Source organism: Vanrija pseudolonga, chromosome 2, assembly GCF_020906515.1.
Source record: "Vanrija pseudolonga chromosome 2, complete sequence".
Classification (NCBI taxonomy): Eukaryota; Fungi; Basidiomycota; class Tremellomycetes; order Trichosporonales; family Trichosporonaceae; genus Vanrija; species Vanrija pseudolonga.
In genome coordinates this window covers 1870620-1896472 of record NC_085850.1, presented here as the reverse complement: position 1 = coordinate 1896472, position 25853 = coordinate 1870620, and the positions used below count along the sequence as shown (strand labels likewise).

At 61.9% G+C, this 25853-nt stretch overlaps 10 protein-coding genes and 1 non-coding gene across 11 annotated transcripts; 5 read left to right on the top strand and 6 right to left on the bottom strand.

Moving 5' to 3' along the window:
• Positions 1–161: 161 nt before the first annotated feature.
• On the top strand, positions 162–2984 carry RIM13 (Calpain-like protease palB/RIM13; the record flags this gene model as incomplete). The annotated part of the gene is made up of 7 exons (XM_062769007.1): positions 162–207; positions 272–853; positions 894–998; positions 1037–1406; positions 1450–1934; positions 1971–2593; positions 2633–2984. The coding sequence occupies exons 1-7, from the start codon at positions 166–168 to the stop codon at positions 2982–2984; spliced, it is 2559 nt and encodes an 852-aa protein (XP_062624991.1). The 5' UTR covers positions 162–165.
• Positions 2985–3126: 142 nt separating this feature from the next.
• LOC62_02G002496 (uncharacterized protein) lies at positions 3127–4317 on the bottom strand (the record flags this gene model as incomplete). Its single annotated transcript, XM_062769006.1, has 1 exon — positions 3127–4317. The coding sequence occupies one exon, from the start codon at positions 4315–4317 to the stop codon at positions 3127–3129; it is 1191 nt and encodes a 396-aa protein (XP_062624990.1).
• A 508-nt stretch (positions 4318–4825) lies between these two features.
• On the bottom strand, positions 4826–6238 carry LOC62_02G002495 (uncharacterized protein; the record flags this gene model as incomplete). The annotated part of the gene is made up of 1 exon (XM_062769005.1): positions 4826–6238. The coding sequence occupies one exon, from the start codon at positions 6236–6238 to the stop codon at positions 4826–4828; it is 1413 nt and encodes a 470-aa protein (XP_062624989.1).
• An 827-nt stretch (positions 6239–7065) lies between these two features.
• pruA (Delta-1-pyrroline-5-carboxylate dehydrogenase) lies at positions 7066–9008 on the top strand. The gene is made up of 2 exons (XM_062769004.1): positions 7066–7244; positions 7327–9008. The coding sequence occupies exons 1-2, from the start codon at positions 7194–7196 to the stop codon at positions 8911–8913; spliced, it is 1638 nt and encodes a 545-aa protein (XP_062624988.1). The 5' UTR covers positions 7066–7193; the 3' UTR covers positions 8914–9008.
• A 407-nt stretch (positions 9009–9415) lies between these two features.
• LOC62_02G002493 lies at positions 9416–9497 on the bottom strand. The gene has a single exon. It is a non-coding gene; the product is annotated as a tRNA-Ser (tRNA).
• An 80-nt stretch (positions 9498–9577) lies between these two features.
• On the bottom strand, positions 9578–11695 carry LOC62_02G002492 (uncharacterized protein; the record flags this gene model as incomplete). Its single annotated transcript, XM_062769003.1, has 1 exon — positions 9578–11695. One exon carries the CDS (start codon positions 11693–11695, stop codon positions 9578–9580), a length of 2118 nt encoding a protein of 705 aa, XP_062624987.1.
• A 288-nt stretch (positions 11696–11983) lies between these two features.
• On the top strand, positions 11984–16485 carry IRC3 (Putative ATP-dependent helicase IRC3; the record flags this gene model as incomplete). The annotated part of the gene is made up of 13 exons (XM_062769002.1): positions 11984–12010; positions 12227–12516; positions 12553–12900; positions 12938–13095; positions 13141–13352; positions 13387–13443; positions 13701–13803; positions 13877–14277; positions 14586–14678; positions 14714–14899; positions 14935–15204; positions 15243–16054; positions 16099–16485. 13 exons carry the CDS (start codon positions 11984–11986, stop codon positions 16433–16435), a joined length of 3294 nt encoding a protein of 1097 aa, XP_062624986.1. The 3' UTR covers positions 16436–16485.
• Positions 16486–16593: 108 nt separating this feature from the next.
• On the top strand, positions 16594–17372 carry SPCC830.11c (Adenylate kinase isoenzyme 6; the record flags this gene model as incomplete). The annotated part of the gene is made up of 3 exons (XM_062769001.1): positions 16594–16852; positions 16942–17050; positions 17156–17372. 3 exons carry the CDS (start codon positions 16594–16596, stop codon positions 17370–17372), a joined length of 585 nt encoding a protein of 194 aa, XP_062624985.1.
• On the bottom strand, positions 17051–18489 carry ntf2 (Nuclear transport factor 2). The gene is made up of 7 exons (XM_062769000.1): positions 18390–18489; positions 18338–18344; positions 18223–18275; positions 18114–18185; positions 17804–17953; positions 17726–17754; positions 17051–17680 (listed from the first exon to the last, which is right to left on the bottom strand). The coding sequence occupies exons 1-7, from the start codon at positions 18417–18419 to the stop codon at positions 17647–17649; spliced, it is 375 nt and encodes a 124-aa protein (XP_062624984.1). The 5' UTR covers positions 18420–18489; the 3' UTR covers positions 17051–17646.
• A 553-nt stretch (positions 18490–19042) lies between these two features.
• Positions 19043–23734, top strand: SPBC1861.05 (Pseudouridine-metabolizing bifunctional protein; the record flags this gene model as incomplete). The annotated part of the gene is made up of 8 exons (XM_062768999.1): positions 19043–19381; positions 19852–19976; positions 20018–20983; positions 21442–21532; positions 21576–21896; positions 21938–22171; positions 22224–22436; positions 22473–23734. The coding sequence occupies exons 1-8, from the start codon at positions 19240–19242 to the stop codon at positions 23732–23734; spliced, it is 3354 nt and encodes a 1117-aa protein (XP_062624983.1). The 5' UTR covers positions 19043–19239.
• A 136-nt stretch (positions 23735–23870) lies between these two features.
• On the bottom strand, positions 23871–25679 carry LOC62_02G002487 (uncharacterized protein; the record flags this gene model as incomplete). The annotated part of the gene is made up of 6 exons (XM_062768998.1): positions 25350–25679; positions 25112–25231; positions 24785–24979; positions 24504–24616; positions 24007–24390; positions 23871–23897 (listed from the first exon to the last, which is right to left on the bottom strand). Exons 1-6 carry the CDS (start codon positions 25513–25515, stop codon positions 23871–23873), a joined length of 1005 nt encoding a protein of 334 aa, XP_062624982.1. The 5' UTR covers positions 25516–25679.
• Between the last annotated feature and the right edge of the window lie 174 nt (positions 25680–25853).

The window sequence follows — 25853 nt, the reverse complement described above, 5'->3', positions numbered from 1 at the left end:
AAGGCGCCATTACAAGATTAAGCCTGTCCCCCGTCAAGATCTTGTGGATGGGTGGCCCTGGCTGGGCATTCGCATCTCGATCAGCCAGCCAGCAACAACACTTGGATATCCAAGTCTTGGCCCTTCTCCTCCTCCTTTCTCGCTCACCCACTCACCCACCCATCAATGGCTTTCAACACATACAATGAAGGCCTCAAGATCGCCACGGTATGCACATCCCTCCCTGCAAGCCACACTTCCCCCCCATCGTACTGACGCGTCCATCGCACAGAACCTTGCAAACAGGGCCATAGCAGTCGAAGCTTCCCTCTCACAGCTCTCGACCACAGCATCACCAGTCCCAACCCTCCTCAAGGCATTTCAGCTCTATATCCAAGCAGCAGAATCGTACTCACACCTCCTCTCGTCCTCTTTGGTCGCAAAGGAGGACCGCACGCAAGTCTCGCGCAAGTGGAGGCTCGTGCTCGAGCGCGCTGAAAAGGTCAAACGGCGAGTCGAAGAGCTCGGCGGACGCGTCGGCGCGACCGAGATCGATGATGAGGCAGAGGAAGCAGCTGTCATCCGGCGAGGGAGCAAGATCAACGGAGCGAACGCCGAGATCTGGCGTGGCCCACCGCCAGATCGCGAGTTCACCCTCTCAGCTCGCGAGGGGGTCTTCCGCGATAGCCTTCAGCCCGAGCTTGCGGTCGAGCAGCTCGCGCTCGACCCCGAGTGGGCCGAGCTGCCTTCATCTGCCTGGGCAGATGTCGAGTCATCTACCAACTGGGCCGTGCGGCAAGGCCCCGGTGCCGACTGCTCCATCACGGCCGGGCTGGGCTCGTGTCTTGCTCACAACACGAAGTGGGGCATCAAGGTACGCGGTGGTGTCTAGATTCTTGTTTCTGACAGCACAGCTCTGTGAGGGTGTTCTGTATCCTCAGGCGGTCTCGGGAAGGCCAGTGCAGTCTGAGAATGCCAAGCACGTCGTGCGGCTACTCCTGAATGGGACATGGCGGAGTGTAGGTGACGCGTCGTCTCTGTTGCTGACCTACTCCAGGTCGTTGTCGATGCTCTCCTGCCGAGATCAAAGAAGGACCGGAAGCCTCTGTATATTACCGCGCAGCCAGCAATCTCCTCGTCGTGTGCAACACCCTCATCACCCGGGCCAGCGTGGATCCCCCTCGCAGTCAAGGGGTACTTCAAAACGCTGGGAGGTTACTCGATCCCAGGCAGTGACCCAGCGCCAGATGTGTACGCGTTCACAGGGTGGATCCCCGAGAGACTGAATCTCAACACTGGGTTCCAGCGTGAGAAGGAGTGGACGCGGCTCTTGGCTGCGTGGAAGAAGGGCTCAGTGATCGTGACGCTGGGGTCGGGCAAGGATTCGTCGACGGGTCTGGTGCCCCTCCATGCTTACGGTGTCATCGGTGGGTGATAAGATCTTGGAGGTCTAGCGCTGACCCAACTCAGACGTCAGAGATGACGGAGGCGAACGTACCGTCGAGATCTTCGACCCCGGTTCGGCCAACATTGATCCCCAATCACACCGTGACCTTGCCGCGCGGCTCTCCGAACTGCAGGTCAGCGGTGGAGCTTCAAAGCACGTCAGCAGGTTCTCCTTCTCCATGGCATGGGACGAGGTGTGCGGCAAGTTTGAAACACTCAACGTCAACTGGAACCCCTCCCTTGTCCCGGCGACAACGACGCGGCATTGGTCGTGGCCGAAGTCGGACGTATCGGAGCACGAAGTCAGCGACACGATTGCCCTTAACGCCAGCCCACGATACCGCCTGACGGCAACGGCCTCAGACCCCGACGCCGAGGTCTGGCTCCTCCTCTCCCAGCACCACATCAGCAAGGACGTCCCACTGGATGACGTCGCGCTGCACGTCTTCCGAGACTTCAACCCATTCGACGACCGCGGTCGGCGGTTGTCGCACTCGCACCACGAGAAGGTGAGTTCTTGGCTACGGTGTCAACTGACCACCCAGAACCCATACGTCAATGCGCTGCACACCCTTGTCCGCTTCCCGTTGCGACAAGGCGAAAATACTCTCAACGCAGTGGCATCTCGCGACCGCGGGCTGGTTCAGCGTGGGTTCACACTCCGAGCCTTCGCCTCTGCGGGCACCAGCCTAGCTTTGAAGCGAGTGACTCTTACCCTCCCCTTCTCCGAGACGGTGACCTCGGAGCTCACAAAGCGAACCGCTGGAGGGCACCCCGGTTACCCTTCTCACCACATCAATCCTCAGTATCGACTGAGCGTCGGACAACGAGCTCCAGGTGCTCCACCCAGGCCTTCCACTGTGAGGATTGCCTTGCAGGGCAGCAAGGAGCTAGCGTGGAACATCAAGCTACTCTGGGGTCATGGCCAGCGCGTCTTTGAAATGACTTCAGACGTCATCCTCGGTTCATCAGGCCCATTCAGCTATGGGGTGGCGTACTGCGAGGTCGATAACGTCAAGGTCGGCGACTACACCCTGCTGGTGTCCTCATACGAGCGGGACCAGCTCGGGTCGTTCACGTTCACAGTGGAGTCGTCAAGCCCCATTCAGGTTACGCTGATTCCACAAGAGGGAGCGGGGATGTACAGCCGCACTGTCAGCGGGAACTGGTGAGCCGTAACTTCCCAGGATACTGAGCTGACAAACAGGGACGCGTCGACGGCTGGAGGACGCCCAAGTGGCAACACGTACGACAAGAATCCGCGGATCTGCGCGACGCTCTCCAAGCCAGCTACGCTGCTCGCGCGACTCTACCTCCGTAACCCAGCCCCAGTGCCAGTCAACTTGACTGTGTTCCGGCGCACAACAGGTGGCGGGCTCGGCGAGCAGGTGGCCACCTCTGGCCCCTATGTCGAGCAGATATCCGGCGTGTCGACCGGCCGCGTCAAGCTTGACGCGGGCGTGTACATCCTCGTACCGTCCACCTACGAGAGGGGAGAGCAGGAAGACTGGCTCGTGGACATGTGGGCCGACTCGTCGTTCAGCGCGGAGATGGAGTAGGAAGTAGGAGATGACGGACACTACATCACACACCAGCATGGCTTCGGCCAACTACATTGCATGCAGCAGCATTTGAACTGTACCTTGAATAGCTGGCTCTGAGGCCCCGCTTCCTCTCGCTTCACGTCACACGCCTTGTGCCCTAGTCGTACAGGTGCATCGTCGACTCGGCCTCGAGAGCAAAGCGCACGGGGTCCGACGACGCCTTGTACTCTGCATGGGTGAGGAATGCGATGTGGTCGTAGGCCATCTCGCGGAAGGTAGCGATCTCCGATTCGGTGAGCTCGCGACGGGGGTTGACGAGGCGGTGGGGAGGAGCTTCCTTGTCACGGAGGGCGGCCTCGACGCCCTCGACCACCTCGGTGAGGAGGTCGTCCCCGTCCTCGAGGCCAAACACGCTGCGGTCGAGCCGGTCGGCACCGACAAACTTGAACTTGATCGCGAAGGGGAGCTTCTTGAAGTGCGCCGACTTGAAGTACAGCGCCATGGCGACGATGGCTTCGGAGAGGACGCCGCCGGCTGTCTTGGGCGCCGTCTTCTGCGTCACCTTGGGCTCGGGCTTGATCTCGACGTTGCGCTCGAACGCCTTCCAGTGTCCCTCGGGGATACGGTTGAACACGAGGACGACCTCGTCCACGCTCTGTGGGAGGGACCTGGCGATCTCGACCTTGCCCTTGCTCCACGCACACGGGACGCGGTACGCGATGTTGATGACAACGCGGCGCGTGCCGCCGATCACGGGCGCCATGTAGTTGAACTGGGGTGAGCGCGCGTCGCCGTCCGGCGAGACGAGGTACGTGTTGATCACGACGTGGGTCGTGCACGTGCCGACCATGCTCACGCCCTGCCCGCCGGGGAAGTAGCGCGTCGTCTCGAGGCCCGGCGCGGCCCAGACCAGCTCGGTGATGCGCTCGACGGGCACGTGGCCCATCAAGTCGACTACCCGGGCAAGGGGCAGCGGGCGCGGCTTGTGCGCGAGCTTGCCGTCGTTGATCGGCGCCCACGGGCTGAGCACCTGCAGCGGGCCGATGGAGAACGTCGCGCCCGGCTGCGCGCGCTCGAAGATGCCCTCGTGCCAGTTGCGCAGGGCGGGGATGCGGTGTAGCCGCGGGTCCGGGGACGTGTACGCCCACACGACAATGTTGGGCGTGAACAGCTGCATGACGGACCCGTCGTGCACCATGGTCCACAGGTTGTCGGGGAACGGCTCGGCGCGCACCACGATGTGGTGCTGCTGGTACTCGTCGACGCGCTTGCACATCGCCTTGCTCGTCGCGCGGAGGGAGAGGAGCGTCGCGTGGTCTGCGTAGGCGCAGAGGCCGTCGAGTATCATTGGGTAGTAGTCCGAGTCGATCCAGGGTGACTGGTGGTCGGTAGCAGCTTGGGGGGAGGCCATCGTGGACTGGGATGATGTCAGTCACTGTTCACGAGATGAGGGCATCTTGATTCGTACGCACCTTGATTCGACTTTGGGTGGTCTAATGCGTGTAAGGAGAATGTAAGAAGGATACAGTAGTTCTGCTGCGAGCATGGCCTTATAGGCGGCCAGTGAGGGCGGTGGTGCGAGGAAAAGCACAGCAGAACACACACGCCACACACACACAAAACACACTCTCGTGTGCCACACTCGCATGCTCCACCAGTCCACACACACAGCGCACCGACCCTCATGTTACACAAATTTACATCTACTCACAGGCAGGCCTGTATGGATAGGTTGTCCCATCGCTGAAACCTGGCGTCTCGAGGGTTACTGCTCTGCCTTGGCTGACGCTCAAGACTCTTCTTTTGTCCTAAAACTGAGGCGTCTCGAGGGTGACGCTCGGAACTCTTCATCCATCCTAGAACTCAGGCGTTTCGAGGGTGTACTGCTCCGCCTTGAGCGACGCTCGGAACTCGTCCTCCGTCAAGCAGATGATGTGTTTCTGCCCCACAGCGCGGAGCGCCTCCATCTCGCCGTCAGTGAGGGCGCGGAACGGCTTGACGCGGTCCCGAATCTCCGAGTGCGGGTTCAACAGGGCCACCTCGACACCGTTCAGCAACTCTGTCGCCAGATCGTCGCCCGGGGCGAGTCCGAATATCTTGGGATCCATGGCTTCGGTGCCGACGAAGGTAAACCTGATCGTGTGGTCGAGCTTCTTGAAGTAGGCCGACTTGAAGAACAATGCCATCTTGGGGAACACCTCGGAAAGGACGCCGGTTGCGATCTTGGGTGCAGGAACGGTGATAGTGTCCGCGTTCTCTTCGGCTTCCTCTTGCTCTCCTTCCTCCTCTTCGTTGTCTCCTTCATCTTCCTCATTGTTCGAGTCGACGTCCTCCCACTCCCACTCCTCCTCATCCTCGTCCTGGGAATTCTCATCCTGCGCATGGGCTGGTGACGAAACAGAAGGCACTGTTCCGTCTCCTTCCCATATGTGAGGATGTTGAGACTTCTGGGCTTCAACAACTTCAGTCGGCGCAGGCCTGAAGGCAAACACGACGTCGGTGATGTCGCGCGGGAGGTCGTAAAACTCGACGTTGCCCTTGGAGAGCAACGGGTTTCCAGTCTGGTACCCGATGGTGATGACGAGGCGGTGCGTCCCTCCGATTGTTGGAGTCATGTAGTTAAAGCTCGGATGGCGTGGTGAATCACCCTCCGGAGATATAAGGTACGTGTTGACGATAGAGGTGGGGGTGCCTGTGGCCACGGCACTGAGACCCTGCCCCAGGCCAAAGTAGCGCGTCGTGTGGAGGTTGGGCGCGGCGTGCAGCAGCGCGGCTATCCCGTTGGTGTGGACGTGGCCCATGATGTCGACTACGCGTGCGGCTGTGAGGGGCTGAGGAAGACCGTCGAACTCGCCTCCAGTCACCGGCGCCCTCGCGCTGCCCATGACCATGTGTGGGCTGGCGTGAAATCCGTCCGCGGAGTCGTTGTCGGGGTCATTGACTTGCCAGTCCTTGAGCGCAGGTATCCTGTACAGCCTCCTGTCTGGAGAGAAGGAGCGGACGATAATGCCAGGTATGCGCAGGATCATCACAACATTGTAGCCCATCATGAGCCAACTCTCGTTGGGGTACTCGTCGGTGGTGAGCACCAGATGGTAGTGCAGCAGCGCGTCGGCGTGCTTACGCATGGCCTTGCTGGTGGCACGGATGGACAAAAGCGTGCTGTAGTCGGCATAGGCTGCTATCGAATCGATGATTTCTGGGAAGGACTGCGAGTCGAGCAGAGGAGTCGTCGCGTGTGTCGAGGACGAGGGCGTCGCGTGCGACATGATGAGCAATCGCCGCTGTGGGGAGCGATATGGCTGGAGGCTTGTCAGCAAGGTGGACAGCGGTGTAGCAATTCAGCTCACCAAGACACAGCTCGTGTCTTAGACCAAGAACCAAGAGGTTGAGAGAGTGAACGTTGATGGACTGTTGTCTTGACCCAGCTCGTAGGCGTGTTGAGCTGCCTTTGGTGATGTCATTTCATACTTTTAACGTAAATGGTCCCCCCAGGTAGCGGATACGTTGAGTTCAGGATGATTCATGATAAGCAGCCACGACAGCAACAGCAAGCAGATTTGGGGGGGGTGAACTTTGTATCGGGGTAAACCTATGCATCTCAGTCAATCCAACCATGTATATGTAGCTGGAGCGATTCCAAAATCGGGCAACGTGATGTATGCATGCCCAGCCGAGCGGCTAGTAGGATTGGGTGACGTTGTGATGTGGGTTATCTCGTTTCCGAGCTCCGCGCGCGTGTGCCTCGCTGTTGTGGGCTTGGTGGACCGTGTTGAGCCACCGTCGCCCCTTGGCATGGTCCGAACTTTGGCGAGGTCGCCCCCGGCTCGGACGAGGCCGACACGAGCCAGAGCGAGTCACGAGTGGCCAAGCAGTGGGGGTATGTTGGAAAAGACCGAGTGTACCGAGACCGCGCGCATAAGGCGTATACGCCTCTGATTCCGGCATGGTTCGGCATCCTTCGGCTCCGCCAGTTGCGGAGCATATCCTCCACGACGAGGTGGATGTGCCGGGACTCGGCGCGCGGCAAGCGACAAGACTGGGTGGATCTTTTACGCGCGCTAAGCTGCACTCCACGCATCTTGCCCCGGCCGTACGCATCACTACATATACCGAGACCACGGCTTTCTCTGCCCACCTCTCTTCTTCTCATCGAAAAGCCCCACAGTTAGGAGCCCCTACTCTCATCGCTATCTCCTCCTTATCCCACTAGTTTTCGTCACAATGGCCCAGCTCGCCGCTTTCAAGATCCCCGAGATCCGTAACGAGCCCATGGTGAGTGAGCGATGACGACGACGACGACGACGACGACGACGATGAGCTGCGGAGAGTGGGACAAGTTGCTGACTGAGAACAGCGCTCGTACGGCCCCGGCTCGACCGACCGCCAGAAGCTCGAGGAGGCTCTTGCCCGCCTCGACGCCCAGGCTCCCTTCGACGTCCCCGCCGTCATCAACGGCAAGGAGGTCCGCTCGGGCGACATCCAGCCCCAGCCCATGCCCCACAACCACGCCAAGAACCTGTCCAACTACCACGCCGCGACCCCCGAGGCCGTGACTGCCGCCATTGACAGCGCTCTTGCCGCCAAGAACGACTGGGAGAACCTCCCCTGGGCCGACAAGGCCGCCATCTTCCTCAAGGCTGCCGACCTGATCGCCTTCAAGTACCGCTACGACATCATGGCCGCTACCATGCTCGGCCAGGGCAAGAACGCCTGGCAGGCTGAGATCGACTCGGCTGCCGAGCTTGTCGACTTCCTCCGCTTCTCGGTCAAGTTTGTCGAGCAGCTCTACACCCAGCAGCCTTCCGAGAACTCGGAGGGTGTCTGGAACCGTACCGAGTTCCGCCCTCTCGAGGGCTTCGTCCTCGCCGTGACCCCCTTCAACTTCACTGCCATTGGCGGCAACCTCGTTGGCGCTCCCGCCATTGTCGGCAACGTTGTCGTCTGGAAGCCCTCCCCCGCTGCCACCTACTCGTCGTACCTCGTCTACAAGATCTTCCTTGAGGCTGGTCTCCCCCCGAACGTCATCCAGTTCGTCCCTGGCTCGCCCCCCGACATTGTCAAGCAGTGCATCGACCACAAGGAGTTTGCCGGTCTCCACTTCACTGGCTCGACCCACATCTTCCGCAAGCTCTGGAAGGACATTGCCAACAACATCGACATCTACCGCGGCTACCCCCGCATTGTTGGCGAGACTGGCGGCAAGAACTTCCACTTCTACCACCCCTCGGCCGACATCAAGTCGGGCGTCGTTCAGGCTCTCCGTGCCGGCTTCGAGTACTCGGGCCAGAAGTGCTCGGCCCTTGCCCGTGCCTACGTTCCCCGCTCGCTCTGGGAGGGTGGCTTCAAGGACGAGCTTGTCAAGCAGGCCAAGTCGATCACCATCGGCCCCTGCACCGAGTTTGAGCACTTCACCGGCCCCGTCATCGGCCGCCCCGCCTACGACCGTATCACTGGCATCATCGAGAAGGCCAAGGCCCAGGGTGGCGAGATCCTTGCCGGCGGCAAGGGCGACGACTCCAAGGGCTTCTTCATTCAGCCCACTGTCATCCTTACCAAGGACCCCAAGTCGATCACCATGACCGAGGAGATCTTCGGCCCTGTCATCACCGTCTTCGTCTACGAGGACAAGGACATTGACGCGACCCTCAAGCTCATTGACACCACGACTGAGTACGGCCTCACTGGCTCCATCTTCGGCCAGGACCGCCAGGCCCTCGCCCACGCCTCGGCTGCCCTCCGCAACGCCGCCGGCAACTTTTACATCAACGACAAGTGCACCGGCGCTGTCGTCGGCCAGCAGCCCTTCGGCGGTGCTCGCGCGTCTGGCACCAATGATAAGAGCGGAAGCATTTCCATCCTGTATCGATTCATCTCCGCGCGCTCGATTAAGGAGAACTTCATCGCGCCCTCGGAGTACGCGTACCCCTCCAACCTCGTTTAAGCGACGAACCGGCATTTGTCTCCCCCTCACGTTGGCCTGTTAGCATTATGTGGCATTAATAGCTGTTCTGTAGAGTATGAACCTGTCATCATGGACTTGAGCGCTGCATTGAACGCTTGGACGAAGGGTAGAAAGAGGGAGGCGAGTTCGAGGAGGAGGGGGTGGTGTGTTGGTGGTGGGTGGCGACGCCACACTAGATGCCGACCCTTCGGCTCCGACGGATTCGGCCCGACTTGCCTCGAGATTAGGACAGCGAGGAGGGCCGATATGAAGACAGCAAGGTGAGGTGCATGGCGCACAGGCTATGGACATGGTGCATGCGTTCATAAAAACATGGATGAGGTTGAACAGAGTTTGCAGAGCTCCCGCCAACCCACCACTGTGGCACCTGAGCGGGGACCCCATCCGCTCGCCCCCACCCCCTCGCACCGTCCTCGTCAACCAACCACAGCCACCACCGGGCGCACATGCAAAAGAGAAGTCTCGAGGACCTCTCCTACTCTCGACAATGACATGATTCGAACATGCGCTCCCGAAGGAAGTTGATTTCGAGTCAACCGCGTTAACCACTCCGCCACATTGCCTTGGGTGTCGTCTGGTGATTTTCGTCGTGCTTGACTGCTCAGTGTTGTGGCACAATCGAATCTTGCATGCGAGAACACAACTACACGCGCAAGTAATCCCACGACTCGCCGCTCTTGTTGACCCCCAGCTCGGCGGACAGCTCGGCCCGCCTTGCAGCAAACTCGCGCCGCAGCGCCGTCGCCTGGTCCCGGTCGTACGGGCACCCCACCTCGTCGCGCACCATGCCTGCCAGTTCGGGCGGCAGGCGGCCGTCGAGCGCCGGGCGCGGGAGCCACCAGTGGAGCTGCTGCGGGGGCACATTGGCCGTCGAGACCACGGGCCGGTTCAGGTCGAGCACATAGAAGGTTACCGTCTTCCGGTGGCCCGGCTTGGTGGGGTCCGCGAGCTTGATCGGCGAGGCGCGGTGTACCATCACGTTGGGGTACACTATGATCCTTCCCTCGCGCGTCGCGACACTGCCCATCTCGAACACCTTGGGCTCGTCGGAAGCGGACGCATCGGCAATACCGTACACCTCTTCAAAGTTGTAGTACAGGTCATTCTTGGACGTGTAGCCGCCGTCATTGTGGCCGTACATCTCCTTGTCGACCGTGGTCCTGAACTCGAGGTGCGAGTCGTCGGCAATGTTCTCGTCGTCGTAGTAGTACACTGCGGTGGCGTATACCATCTCGTTGAGCGTGCCGTCAATCTGCCACTCCTCGCCCGCGTACGACGGGTTCTCGGGCGTGAGGTAGATGTTGGACACCTTGACGACGACCTGCATGTGCTCGTCGTGGAATGCGTCCGGCCGCCCGTCGCCCGCTCCAACAAACTTGTACTCCTCCCGTGGTTCGGGCTGGGTCGTGGGGTGCGTTTTCTTGTACCAGGCGAGGCGGTTGTCGTCGTACGTGTCGTTCGTGTCGTACACTGAGCACTCTCCACGATTACCACAGATGTCGGGGGCTTCGCACGTGAAGTCGTCTTGAGCGTAGACGATACGGGACCATGCTGCCGGGTTCTGGCGAGCGTCGTCGTCGACTGTGTCGGCAGCACCGTCTCCCTCACCGTCGCCACTACCCCCATCGCCGTCCCCATCGTCATCCCCACCGTCCTCGTCGTCCTCATCGTCCTCATCGTCTTCCTCCCCATGAACATGGATGTGCCACTTTACATGCCGGTCGTACACTTCACCCAGCATAGGCGAGGCGCGGTCCAGAACGTGTTCGAGGGCGCGGTACGCATCGGCATGGTCGACAGGGTGCAGGTTGTTGATGTAGCTCGTGAATGTCGCTTTGCCCTCCCCATCGATCGTTACCTCTGCAGGAAGCCACTGATCGGCGTAGCACACATAGTCCGTGTACGACACCTGGTGGTGTTTGGGAACTGGGGCTACCTCCCCACTGCCAAAGTTGTCGAGACAATCGGAGATGCCAATCTCCCGGTCAGGGAGCACCCGCGTGCGGCCAAAGCACAGCGACCAGAGGTTGGGGTCGACGAGGTCGAGCACCTGGCCGTTGGTGCCTTCGCGCCAGTCCTTGAACTCGTCGTCCTCAAGCTTTGCGATGGCGCTCTTCACTTCATGGCGCAGCTCGTCGTCGTCGTCCATCTTGCACACAGCCGCAGCGCAATCGAGGACGCCAACATAACCGGTCTTCTTGAACAGCACGGCCTTGTCCCGCAGCTCGCGAATACACCAGTCAAACATGCGGTCGGTGAAGCCTATCGTGAACGGTGGGCCATTGTCAGAAGCCGGCAGTGTCCTCACTTCGGCGCGCCACTGCTCGACCAAGGCGTCGTCGAGCACCCGCACCTCCCACCCCGGCTCGTCCGTGATCTTGTTCATGTACCACAGCATCGTCCGCTCGCGCAGTGTCGGCGTGTTGCTACTCCAGCCGATTGTCGGCGCGGGGAGCTTGAAGTGGTCGTCATCGAAGAGGTGCGTCAGGACTGGGAGGTCGAACCCCGGCCGGTTCACCTTGAAGCCGTCTTTGCGGGCCTCATCGTCAGAGACGACCGGTGGATAGGGCTCCCATTCGTCGTATTGGTCGTCCTCGTGAGCGATGTATGAGCCGTCCTCGTCGGACTCATCATCGTTGCTCTGAGCTTCATCGTCGGTCTGATCATCCTCGCTGGGCTGACCGGTGTCGGCACTCTCCGGGCCGTCGGTGAGGGCCTCCTCTTCGAGCGCAGCTGGCGGGGCTGGGTCGTCGTCGGCCATGGCGTGAAGTGGACGATGCCAACACGCAACCTAGCCCCCCATGCATTCTATCCACCCCAGCAGGCGGGCATTTCTGCCTTCCGCCCTCCTATTGTGAAACCAGAGACGGGCATCAGGAGAGACGGGCATCAGGGAGATATGTCAAGGCCATAAATGGTGGGTCGTGGTGGGCGCCAAGTGGCCGACCTCCACCAGCCAGCCAAAAGTTGGGGTGGAGGAGCTTCGGTTGACGCGACTCTCGGTCTCGCGATCTCTTCTTTGCTCCATTCTTCACCACGACATGGCACCATGATCCAGGTCACAGTTCGAAGGGCTGTGGGAAGTGTCCTCCGGCAAGGTCGGCAGGAGTGGGTGCTCCCTCAACCTCTGCTGCGGCGGTTCACAACTCCATCACTCGGCTGCTGTCTCGCGCGAGTCCACCTCAAACGAAAGCAGCTCGGCGCAAGGGAGCTCAGAACGTCGAGCACGGTCACGAAGGCTACAGACGAAACCGCTCCAGCACCCTCACCAGTTGTTCTTCGGCCGTACCAGACCGACGCCGTCGACGCGTGCCTCGACGCGCTGGACAAGGGCCGAACTCGCATCGGCGTGTCGTCCCCCACAGGGAGCGGCAAGACGACAATGTTCATGCACCTTATTCCGCGGGTACGAGATAGCTACCTGGCCGAAGGACAAGGGCACGGGTCGAAGCAGACGCTCATCCTGGTCGGCAGCGTCGAGCTCGCGCTCCAGGCGGAAGCTGCGGCCCAGCGAATCCTCGGGGACAAGTACACTGTCGAGGTGGAGCAGGCGCGGCGCGTGGCCAGCGGCCACGCCGATGTGTGAGTCGACTTCCTGAGGACATAACTGAGCCTCAGCACCATCGCGACGTACCAGACCCTCAACAACCCCGAACGGCTGAACAAGTTTGACCCGGCGCGGTTCAAGCTCGTGATCGTCGATGAAGCGCACCATGCGGCGTCTCTCTCGTGTGTCTGCCCCGTCTTCCCCGCTGACGGCAGGTATCTCCGCCTCCTGCACTACTTTAACGACGGGGTAGATCTCCCCTCTGCCACGGGACCGTTCACGCGCTTCGATCACGGGCACAAGGTTCCCGTGGTCGGGTTCAGCGCGACGTTCAGCCGACATGACCAGCTAGCCCTCAGCGCCGTGTTTGAGGAGATTGTCTTCCACCGTGGGGTGGAGCACATGCTCTCAGAGGGATGGTGAGTGTGCTTGATTGAGTACAGCTGCTAACCACAGGCTCTCACCCGTCAAGTCGACGGCCGTCTTTGCCGACCTTGATCTCGAGGACGTAGAGCTTAACAGCAGTGGAGAATACAAGGCGACGTCGCTTGCACATCACGTCAACACTCCCGAGATCAACCACCTCGTCGTTCGGACATATCTCCATCGTGCTCGTGAGTCAGCTCCAAATTTCCTATCGAGCTTAGCTGACTTTCCAGACGACCGCAGGTCTACGCTGGTGTTTGCCGTCAACCTCAAACATGTTGCTGCGCTGGTTCAAGCCTTCCGTTCCGCAGGGATCGACGCTCGTTCCATCTCCTCCCATACACATGCCCAGCAGCGTAAAGACACAATCGCAAGCTTCTCTGCTGGCGAGTTTCCCGTCTTGGTCAACTGCGAGGTCCTTACAGAGGGGACTGACATCCGAGAGGTGAGGGAAGACCTCGGTGTGCGTTGACCGGTAGATCGACTGCATCATCCTGTCCCGTCCGACCAAGAGCAAGAATCTGCTCACCCAGATGGTAGGTAGAACGATCTGTTCTGTTGTTAACCTATACAGGTTGGTCGGGGTCTCCGGTTGTCACCAGAAACAGGCAAAGTGGACTGCTACCTAATTGACATAGTCGACAACATTTCGCGGTCAAGCGGCATGCTGGTCTCTCCAACCCTCTTTGGGCTAAGCCATGATCAGGTTGAGGCCATGTCAAGGGAGGATGATTTGAAGGCGGAAGGTGACCCCACGAGTGAACCTTCCACAGTTCCGCGACCCAGGGGGCAGGCGAACTACGAGGTCACCTTCGTCGACAGCGACGACCCCTTCCGTCTGAGGGAGGAGTCTCCAACTGTCATTGCTCGCATCACTCCCAACGCCTGGGTTGCGTGTGGGAAGGATCGGTACATCTTGGAGATGATGGGTCAGCTTTGGAAGAATCCGTATGTGAGCTGATATCCCAGGTCTTGGGTTCCTCACCATCGAAGCCAGCCCTAGCTCGCCATGCTCCATCGCGTTCACCCAGAAGCTGCCTCGCGAACTCGCCGTTCCCGGCTGGTCACCTTACAGCCGCAAGCAGCACATCGCCATGGCCGACGACATTCAACGTGCGTTCGAGACTGCGGATCAGTTCGCCACTCGCCGCGCTGGTGCCGAAGTCGCCAAGCAGTTCCTGCGCCGAGCACCGTGGCGTCAACGCCCCGCCTCGGAGAGGCAGATCAGCATGCTCCTCAAAATGAAAGGCGTCAGCGAAGGGTCGGACATTAACGATGTTTTCATCCTCGGTCGTAGTGTCCCTATGGACAAGCTCACAGCTGGGCAGGTCGCAGCCTACGTTTGTGCAGTCCAGCATGGCGCCCTCGGAGTGAGGGAGAAGGCGGATAAGGCGGCAGCGCGCAAGGCTGCCAAGTTGCAGGCGAAGGAAGACAAGGCGCAAGAGCTTGCGGAGCGCAACCTTCCTCTTCCAGGTGTAGCATAGATTATACATAGATTATCAGCATATTGCATTGCATGAATCCCAGTACCAATTAGGCAGCTCTCGTGGTCGACCTCCACCCTCACCAAGCTCCACGACTTTCCCACGGTGGCTACCTTCTTCCACCCGCTTCCACCGTGGGACTCCTAAATTTCGATCACGGCCAAGTGCAGCGAGATGAATGTTGACACTGCAAGCACAACACCATGTCCGAAGCCCAGACAATGGAGGGCAAGAAGCGCAAGAGGACCGGCAAGCAGCGCGAGGAGGCGAAGCGCGCAGCGATCCAGGTGGGTTTGTGGTTGGGGAAGTGCTGACAGTTCAGGCCAAGCTAGACGCCGAGGCTGCCGCGCCTGTCGAGACCGAGCCCGTCGCCGATGTGCCGGAGGTCGCGCGCGAGGAGCCCACGGAGGCTATGGCTGTCGACGAGCCTAGGCCGGCTGAGGAAGGAGGCAAGAAGCGGAAGCGGACCGGAAAGATGCGCGAGGAGGCCAAGCGGCTGGCCATTGCGGTGGGTTGCTGGTGTGGGTGAAGCTGACCCGTCAGGCGAAGCTCGCCGCCGAGGGAGGTGACGCGCCCGCGCCCGCGGCGCCAGCTATCGATGTCGCCGTTGCTGAACCCATGCCCGCCGGGCCCGACTTTGCGGGCATCGAGAAGCGTATCCAGCCAGTGCTCAAGAAGCTCCACCCCGTGTTCAAGCAGGCCAAGACGATGGAGTCGATGCGCCTGATCAAGAAGGTCAAGTTCCTGCGCGGCAAGGGCGAGGAGAAGAAGGCCGAGGTCGCAGAGCTGGAGAGTCAGAGGAAGCTTCTGAGCGTGAGTGTGGGGAGAAGGGTCTAAATGCTGACGGTTAGGCGCTCCAGCTCCGCGCGGTCGCGACGGCGCACCTGGCGCAGAAGCTCAAGAAGCACCACCTGCTCAAGCGGGTCGAGCTCCCCGAGTCCATTACGGTCCTGCTCACTGCTGAGCCGTCTATCGCTGCGTCCAGCTCGTCAGCAACGCCAGAAGCCATCACCAAGGCTGAGAACCGGCTGTGCTCGTCCAAGCCGGTCGCTGACGCGATGAAGACGCTCGTCGCATTCGTCATGGGCGAGTCTGGTGCCAGCTTGGACGTGAGGACCAAGGCGGCAAAAGCTCCGAAGGGACGCGCTGCCCAGCGCCGCGGTTCCGACGACGGCACGGACGACGAGAGCGAGGAGGAAAGCGAGGACGAGGAGGGCCTGCCGCTCGGCCGTATCGAGGGGCTCGAGAGCGACGACGAGGTCATCGTCGAAGACAGGGCGGCTGACGACGCGGGATGGGAGAGCGGCTCGCTCGGCGACGGTAGCGATGGCGACGATGACGGCGACGACGACGGGTGGGAGTCGGGCTCGGTATCCGGCCTGGATGGGCGGATCGCGCCGCCCTCCGACTCTGGGGACGAGTCGGAGGCGTCGGATGTGCCGCCCAGAAAGCGGACAAAGGAGGCTGCCCCTGCGCCAGCACCGAAGGGAAGAACAGCCAAGGCCGACGGCAAGTCGTCCATGTTCCTTCCGTCCCTGGCGAGCGGCTTCGCGCCAGCCGGCGAGGGTGACTCGGACCCAGACAACGACTACGACCCGAACGGTATCTTTGGAAGCAAGACGGCGCCAAGGAAGAATCGTCGTGGGCAGCGCGCACGTCAGGCGTAAGTGACACCGCGCTGGGTTTGGACACCGCTGACCAGCTCAGTATCTGGGAGAAGAAGTACGGCAAGGGTGCCAACCACGTCGTCAAGGCGCGCGAGGAGGAGGAGAAGCGCAAGCGTGGACCGCAGGGACAGAAGCGGGACTCTGGATGGGGTCAGAGGAGTGGTGCCGGCGCGGGTGCGCCGCCTGCGGCTGCTGCTGCTACTCCTACCCCGGCGACGATGGCAGCTCCCGCGCCTCGCACTTCGGCGCCAGTAACGGCGCCTAAGCCCAATGCGAACCCCGACGCGAAGAGCCTCCACCCGTCCTGGGAGGCCGCTCGTCTGCGCAAGCAGCGCGAGGCTGTCGGTGCCAAGGCGACCAAGATTGTGTTTGACTAGTAGACATTGCATAGAGATGATGGATGTGGCATGGCCTCGGCTGGGTGGGGTTGTTGTTGGAAAAAATACTCCCGTCGCCACCAAAGATCGACAATTCCACAACTGATAAAAGTTGATCTTCTGCCGCGAGCGCAAGCAGCCATCACCCATCGCACACAATGACGACGCACCACCCCCGCAGACACCCCATCATCCTGGTGACGGGCACCCCGGGCACGGGCAAGACGCTGCACTCTGAGATGCTGGCGCTCGACGCCGACGTGCCCCTGCAGCACCTGAACATTGGCGACATTGTCAAGCAGCACGGCTTCCACGAGGGATGGGACGACGAGTGGCAGAGCTACACGGTCGACGAGGACCGGCTGCTCGACTACCTCGAGGAGGTGGTCAACCCGGCTGATGGGCCGGCCGAGACGGGTGAGCGCGAGCCGAGCGGAGCGAGGCGAGGGTGCCGTGGCCGCGCCGCGCACGTTGGACATGGCGACCGCAGCAGCTCACACCCCCAGGCTTCATCCTCGACCACCACGACCCGTCGCTGTTCCCCGAGCGCTGGGTCGACCTTGCCGTCGTGCTGCGGTGCGACAACTCGGTGCTGTATGAGCGGTTGGAGGCTCGGTGAGTGGGCGACTGCCGCAGGCGCGCGTCCAGTCCAGTCGATGGACGCTTAACACTTCTCCTTCTGCGGGCCTGCCCTTGGTCGGCGCTGACGCGCTTCCCCAGCAACTACCCCGAGAACAAGATCACGGAGAACATTACCGCCGAGATCATGATGACGGTCATCAACGAGACGCGCGAGTCGTACGCGGAAGAAATTATCGTCGAGCTCCAGAGCGACGGCTCGGGCGGCGACAACGAGGTCGAGAACAACGTCGCGCGTATCGCGCAGTGGGCGACGTCGTGGGAGAAGGACCGCGAGGAGGGCGTGCACGATGCCTAGATGGGGAGTCCTTGACTCGCCTCCTCCTCTCGTCCCGGCCCATCGCCCTCGCCTCGTCCCGCCCACTCGGACGCTCCACATCCCGGCGGTCCCTCATCTCTTGTCCGCTGCCGCCCTCAGCGCTGCGCGCCTCACGCCTCGACCAGCCCCGTCACATAGCCATATTAGAAGTAATATATCATGCATTCGTTACCCGCACCGCCTGACACCAGATCTCCATGCTGTTGGCGCGGTCAACGCCATGCTCGCCGCTCAGTCGCCAGGACGAGGGCTTCTATCCGTAGACGAGGCGGAAGACGTCGTTGAGGCTGGGGGGTGTTAGGGCTGAATGACAAGCACGCTGCAGCACTTACACAAAGTAGCTACCTCCGTCGGGAACGAGCTGTGAGATATAAGCACATTGTCGGCTCAACAACGACAACACCACTCACGTGGAACATTTGCGAGTACGACAGGACGTTGGCGCCGTCGTCAACCAGCAGTTGTCCCGTCACGAGGACGAGAATCGAGGCGACAGTGTCCGACGCGGGCTGTGCGTCGCGGGTGATGACCTTGTGCTGGACCTGGGCGAAGGGGAGGCCCTGTGGGCGAGTTAGAAGCGGTTGCAGTGACGACGGCGGTGGGTGTGCTCCATGCTCCACTTCTGAGACTGGGCCACCTGTTTCCCGCGCTCGTGCGCCTCGCGCCAGAGCACACCCACACACACACAGAGCTGCGCGCTCGCCACACTCAAGCACGCACCTGGAGCTGGTTGAGGATGGCCGCCGTGCCCTGCAGCTGCTTGTCCTCCCAGGTGAGCATGGAGTGGTCGCGCTGAGGCGTTAGCTGGGACGGGCGGTCCTCAACGCACGTAGAGCGGCGCGAGGTTGGCACGGTTGGAGTCAAACGTGCTGTAGTAGTAGTCTGTGCCGCCGTGTCAATAACGAGATGTGGTCGCGGTCAACGAGCTGAGCTCGGCTACACACCGGTGAACTGCAGGTGTCAGTGGCAATTAACGCGTGACTAGTCGCCACTCACCTGCTTGGCGATCTCGTTGATGTCGGCCATGCTGGGCAAATGTGTGTGGAGTGGGGGTGGTTGTGGTTGTGGAAGACTCGAGCCAAATAGAGATTGCGGGCGTCAACAGCAGCCCAGCTGCTGCAGCACCCAAGCACGCCGCAGATGGAGGTGCAGTGAGCGGCGGAGGTTGTGCCTGAAATGACGACGATGCCACGTCCGGGAATACGGCAATAGCCACGTGGGCGGTGGAGCTCCGATGAAGTCCATGGGCACAGGAGTGGCGTTTCGATGAAGTCCATTTGGGACAACGCAAGGCGTGGAGGAGGATTTAGCAGGTTAGTGTTGCCCTGAAACCGCATTAGAAGGGGCGGAACGCGTCTCCATTCAGGTAAATGTCACAGTGGGCCAGGCTCTGCTGCGCACCCAGCCAGCCAGAGACGAGAGAAATCAAAATCAGCCACCGCACGGTAACTTGACCGACAGAGATTTGAATTACGACAAGAGTGCGTGCTAAACGAAATAGCAAAGTGTTCCTATTTCGGGTATGCTGCGAGCCCAAGTGGACCCGTTGACAGCATGGGCAGTGCCTCGCCCTGGCACACATTGGCCACCCCTGCCGCCGTAGATGACTTCAGTGCGACCGATCCGTCTCCTCGCAGCAACCACGCACACCACTCTCGTTCCACTTTTGTCTCCACTCGATACAACCAACTTCTCACACTCACATACATACGCCGCAACGCAACGCACGGGCATCTCATTGATCAACAAAGAACATTCCAAGTCGATAACCCAACCCAACACACACACACTCTCTACACTCCCTTAGCCTCTCGCTCACCTCCCACTCCCCTTCCCGTTGCCCAAAATGGTCGCTTTCTTCGCCTTGGCGGCTCTCCTTCCCGCCCTCGTCGCCGCCGTCCCCTGCGTGCAGTTTGACGCCCAGTTCAACCTCTACGCGTTTGGAGGAGAGCAAGACGTCAACCTGGGTCCAAGCTCGAGCTGGTCATGTAAGTGGGGGGAGGCGGAGCCGGGTGGAGGGGTGGGTGGTGGCATACATTCTCGCGCGCAGCGCGTAGGGGTGGGTGGGCGGGCGACTTCTTGATCGCGCAGCGATCATAGGGGTGGGTGGGTGGGCGACGTCTTGCTCGCGCCAGCAGGGTGGGTGGGCGGGTGACCTTCCTTGCGAGCTTGGCTCGAGGGCGGGTGGGTGGGCAACCTTGCCTCACGAGCAACCCTCGAGGGTGAGCGCGGGGGCAGCGGCTGTGCCGGCCCGAGGAAGACGAGGAAGACGACGAGGAAGGCGAGGAAGGGGACTGCATATGGGCGCTGGCCATGGACGAGACCCGCTCGAGGAAGAGACAGACGGTCGCGCCCGCCCATAGTGGTTGGTTGAACGCCGCGCCGACCTCCGCGCCACTGCCCACCGAACAAGCACCCAACACGCCAGTTGCGTTACCTCACGCTGACCATTCACCAGCTCCTTCTCCCAAGCCCCTGTCGACCGTCGGCCGTCCCCCCTTCAGCGGTGCCAACTTGCAGTGTCTCCTTTCACAGAGCAACAACGCGGTCTACGTCATTGGTGCTGATGCCGCCGACGCTACTGTAAGTTGCGGTGCAGTCGACGTTTCAGCTAACGCCCAAAGTCTGTTTACATCTACGACATTGCCGGCGACAAGTGGAGCAAGCAGACGACCTCGGGTGGCCCCACCTCGACGGGCAACTCGCGCTCGGCGGCCGTGCTCGACCACGACACCAACGTGCTCTTCACCATCCCCAGCGCGTCGGAGGGTGCCTACTCGCTCGACCTTGGTCTCATCACCAACACGGCTGCTGGTACCGCTGCCTGGAGCAACGTCGGCACCCCTCCCTTCCCGCTCACTGACTACAAGGTGACGGCCGCCCTTGCCTCCAACCACATCCTCTACTTTGGTGTTCCCAGCACCCCTGCCGGCTCGGCCAATGTCTTTGTCATCCACTACAGCTACTTCCAGCCCCAGGCTCAGGCATACCCCGCTGTCGGCGGCAGCAACTTCCCCGACTCGGCCGGTCAGGCGACTTCGTTCCTCGTTCAGAACAACACGGTGCCCTACCAGGTTCTTTACGTCCCCAACGACTTCTCCAACTCGTACGTTGTCACCCACTACACCGACCCTGGAAGCTACAACATCACCACTGGCTCGCCCATGCCCACGTCCCTCATCAACTCGACCCAGATCCTCCCTCCCCCAACGTCTAAGGACACGAACGCTGCCTATGCCGCCTCGGACTCGTCGGTCGTCCAGATTGACACCCAGGGCAACATCTACTACATTGCCAACGCCGTCTCCAACTGGCAGGTCGCCTCGGGCGCGTCGTGGTCCAAGCTGAGCTACTCGCTCAAGCCGGCCACTGGCACTGCTGCCCCCACGGCTTCGCAGACTTCGGCGGGCTCGGCCTCCGGCTCTGGCGCCGCCGGCGCCTCGAAGACTGGCGCGAAGGGTGAGGCTTCGAGCTCTGGCGCTGCTGCTACCTCGTCGTCGACCGCCAAGCCTTCGGCTGCTGCCCCTGCTCTTGCTCGCAAGGACATCCTCGGCTTCGCGCTCGGCTGTGCTGCCGTTGCCGCGGCCATTGTACTCTAATCATCTTGTCACCTACGCACATTGCGCCGAACCTTTATCCCCCATACCATGTTCTGCCTGGCGCACGCACACACCTTGTCCCAGGCCCTGGGCTAATATTCAGCCTCTTGATACACGTCTTCCACACGTCTATATGACCATATCATCAGCATGCATTTTCCTAGACGGAAGGTGGCGATGGCGGGGTTGAGATCGGGACGGGAGCCACAATCCGCCAGTTACCATGCGTCACAAGTGACAAATTATGACGTCGCATTCCACCCAGCCATTTGACTTCCATCTCTCCCCTCACCATGACTCATTCCTGCAGACTTTCTCACAGCATGCTGCGAGCGCTTCCCAAGGTAGCGCGGAGTTTGCCACTGGGAGCGCATAGTGCAAGCACACTGGCGGCCGCGCGTGCGCGATGGGTGAGCTGGATCGTTCGCCAGGCTGCCAGCTGACAGCAGAACGGGCGACTGGTAGTGACCGACGAGGTCGAGCACGCGCTCGAGACCGGCGCGCCGGTGGTCGCGCTGGAGACGGCGATCGTGACGCATGGTGGGTAGCTGTAGATCACAGAGTGCCAGCTGACCTGCCTCAGGCATGCCGTACCCGGCCAACCTGACGACGGCGCTCTCGCTCGAGCGGATCATCCGCTCGCACGGCGCGGTACCAGCGACCATCGCGCTGCGCGACGGACGCGTCCACATCGGCCTGTCGCAGCTCGAGCTGGACAGCCTCGCGAACCCCGACCCTTCACGGCAGGCAGTCAAGGTGTCCCGGCGTGACCTGGCACCGGCGCTCGCGCTGCGCCGCGACGGGGGCACGACGGTGGCGGGCACGATGGTGATTGCGTCCTCTGTCGGGATCCAGTCGTTCGTCACGGGCGGCATAGGCGGCGTGCACCGCGGCGCCGAGAGCAGTGGGTGAAAGCTGTGCCAGGGACACCCACTCACGCCCCAGGCATGGACATCTCGGCCGACCTCCTCGAGCTCGGCCGCACGCCCATGATGGTCGTGTGCGCCGGCGCCAAGTCGATCCTCGACATTCCGCGCACGCTCGAGGTGCTCGAGACGCAGGGCGTGTGCGTCGCGACGTTTGGCGAGACGGCGGATTTCCCGGCCTTTTACACGCCCAGCTCGGGGGTTCAGTCGCCATGGAGGGTCGGCAGCGTGTCGGATGCCGCTGCGACGGTTTGTGCGTGGCGTCAACTGCTGTAGCTTGGTGATGTAGCTGACCCCGCGGGCAGACACTGGCCTCACGCTCCCATCCCCCACTGCCACGCTCCTCGCTGTGCCCATCCCCGCCGAGTACGGCCCACGCGGGGACAAGGTCCAGGCGGCCGTCGAGCAGGCGGTCCGCGAGAGCGTCGAGCAGGGCATCGATAAGCGCGGCAAGGAGGTCACGCCGTGGCTGCTCAAACGCGTCGGCGAGCTGACGCAGGGCAGCGCGCTCGAGCTGAGTGAGCTACGAATTGCGCGGTCTAGCTGACATTCAGACGTCAAGCTTATCGAGAATAACGCACACATCGGGACACAGGTCGCGGTCGAAGTGGCACAGCTGGCGCGGGCGGCAGCGGGTGCTCCTGCCCCTCAGCCAGCGCAGCCTGCGCTCCCTTCCGCAGTGGCTGAGCCAGCAGCACCCACCGCCTCCCACCTCCCACCCCCCTCCGTCCTCGTCGTCGGATCAGCCGCCATCGACCTCACCTCGAGCGTCTCCGGCCCGCTGGTACCCGGGACCACGACGCCAGGCACCGTGTTCGTGTCGCCCGGGGGCGTGGGGCGCAACATCGCCGAGGCGGCGCAGGCGCTTCTCCCCGCCGGCGAGGTCATGCTTCTCTCTGCCGTCGGTACCAACGCCAGTGGCACCGACACGGACGCCTTTGGTGACCTGCTCAAGCTCGAGCTGGGTAAGGGCGGCCTGCGGGCCGACGGCCTCGTCCCCCTCCCTGGCGCCACGTCCGTGTGTAACCTCCTGCTCGAGAAGGACGGGGACCTGGTCGGTGGCGTGGCCGACATGGACATTGTCGAGGGGCTCACCGTCGAGAGCGTCACGCGCCGCCTGCGCGACACGGCGCCCAAGCTCGTCGTGTTCGACTGCAATCTCCGCCCCGAGGTGATCGAGGCGATCGTGGCGACGTCCGCCGAGCTCGGTATCCCGACCCTGTGCGACCCGACGTCGACGCCAAAGCTCAACCGCCTCCTGCCCGCCCTGCGCGCCCACCCGCGCGCGCTGACCCACCTCTCGCCGAACCAGCTCGAGCTCGACCACCTCTACGCCGCCATCAGCGAGAGCGACGACAACGGCTGGGAGTTTGTCAACTCGATCGGGCTGGGCCCCGACTGGCGTGCCGGACTCGAGGCGTTCAGCAACCGCAAGCACCGCGACTGGATCAGGAACCACGGCGTCGCCACCAAGATGGTCGCGTGCTTGCCCTTCGTCGGCGGCTTCTGGGTCAAGGCGGGCGCCGCTGGCCTCGTGCATCTCCGTTTCGAGGCCTCGCGCCCGCGCGAGGGCTGGCCAGAGAGCCTGGCGCACAAGGTCCCCTCTGGCCCGCTCGAGGGCCAGTGGCTCGTGCTCAGCCACTACCCTGCCCCTGTTATCACGCCTGAGGAAATCGTCAGCACCACTGGTGCGGGGGACACGCTCGTCGGCGGCCTCGTTGCGGGCCTTGTGGGCGGAGGGCCAGAGATCGACTTTGTGTCCTCGGCGCTCGAGCGCGTGGGTCGCAGCCTCCGCTCCCGCCGCGCTGTTGCCTAGCTTGAATCCCGTCATCACGCACCCCACCCACACACACAGCTTAATACAATCCAACTGCATTCAATGAAACCTCATGCTACACAAAGCAGAGTTCGGAGCACTCATATGGCGTCCGAAAGGTGCGGCAGGCGCGCGCTTACTCCTCGACGTCCGACTCCTCGATCTGTAATAATGTCAGTACGGCTACTCATATGCCGGCATGAGACGCCACTGGGGGAGAGAGCCATTGGTGGCGTGGCGCTCAAACGCCACAGGGGTACATAGCCACTCACGTCACTCTCGTTGGCGTTCTTGGCCTTCTTGAGGTCGCGAGGAACATAGTCCCTCTTGCCCGAGACCGAGACACGGCGAGCGGGGGTGTCGGGGAAGAGGGTGGGGAGGTGCGAGACGTCGGTGGCGACCTTCTGGAAGCCGCCCTCCTTGCCGCGCGACGACTGGGCCCAGTAGAAGAGCGCCTGGAGGACGGTGGGGTCGCGCGAGTCGTACTGGATGATGGGCGAGATCCAGGCGTGGGTCTGGTCGTCCGAGAAGCAGCCAAAGGTCCAGCGCTTCCAGTCGGTGATGGCAAACCAGCGCGTGTTGAGGCGCTTGCAGGCACCCCACTGGCGCGACCACCACCACGAGGCCTTGGACTTGGCGTTGTAGTGGAAGGGGCCCTGTGGCGCATGTCAGTGGCGCCGTTGCTGTCGGAACCAGGCCCCCGGGTAGGTCGGCAAGAGTGTGTGACGCCTCTGCCAGAAGCCCAGCCTATCATCAGTGTGCTACTCACGGTAACGATGAACTCGTTCCAGTCCTCCTGGGCAAAGGCCGACGAGTTGGTGGTACGGATGACGAGGTCGACCTTGTTCGAGTCACCCTGGACAAGGAGGAGGTCACCAGCGCCTGATGCGTCAGCACTAGAGCGTCTGTGCGTGGATAACGCCAAAGGCGGGGATGTGATTGCGGTGGATTACCCCGCGCGGCGTGTGCGCAAGGGGTGTGCAACCCCCACGAACGTGTCCCATCACCCATCGATCGTCGTGTATCCCACGCAACCAACACGCCACTCACCCATAGGCGACTTGGAGAAGCGCCAGTTGAAGGCCTTGGTGTCGTCGCGGGGGGCGTTGACGGGTCCGTCCTCCTCACCGCCGTCCGACTCGTAGCCAGCGGCGTCGACGCGGCGGGTCACGGTGTAGCCCGAGGGGCCGCCCTCGTACGCAGTGAGGACTGACGAGACGACCGAGAGGGGGAGCACCTTGAGAGCTGCGGCAGTGGTTAGCGAGGGTGGTTGCGTGGTAGGTTCCGGGCGGATTAACCGGACCGCGGGGTCCGGCCATTGGCTGCCGACCTGTGTGGCTGCCAACCACCGGCGCCACGACGATTGCTACTACATACCATGCTGGAGGTCCTGGGCGGTGCGGAACGTCTGGGGGAGCTGCGAGCGGACGACGGCGAACTTGGGGTAGTTGTGGTACGGGTCCGGCTGGAGGGGCTGGGTGGGGAGCGTAGCAATGTCTGCCCACGTGTGAGTTTGGGTTCCTATCGCTCGCGCGCGTTACGCGTCCAGGTCGTCCGTCCGTCGTGGCCGCCATGCTAGCGGCACACGACGCACCCGCGCACGCCTGCTACTCACAGTTCTTGACGAGCTCGCCAAAGTTGGGGATGACCTCGACGCCCTTCAGAGTGCCCTCGGGCCAGGCAGCGCGGGGGCCCGTGCCGGAGCCGATGGGGAACTTCTCGGGGATGTGAGGCAGAGGCTGGCCAAAGTACTTGCGGACGTCGACGGGAGGCTGGGGCATTGTGGTGGTGGTGTGGGTGGGTGGTTGTGTGTGATGAGTAAGGGGATAGGGGGGTTTTACTGTTTTAACTTTACTTGATAAGTAAAGAGATGTGAAGTAGAAGAGGAAGAACGGAATCGATGCGGCAGGAAAAGAGGTTGCCGTGGTGAGAGTGGGTGTGGGACTGCTGAGTGGGTGTGCGATGGGCGCCGCGGCAGTGTATTGAACCGATTACAATGACCAAAGGCAGTAGGGGTAGGGGGGGGCACGCACGCACGGCGGGCGGGTGATGCAGGGGCAACCCAAGGCGCCGCGTCGCTCGCTCGCTCTGTGCAGCAGCGGTTGCTCGCTCGCGTAGA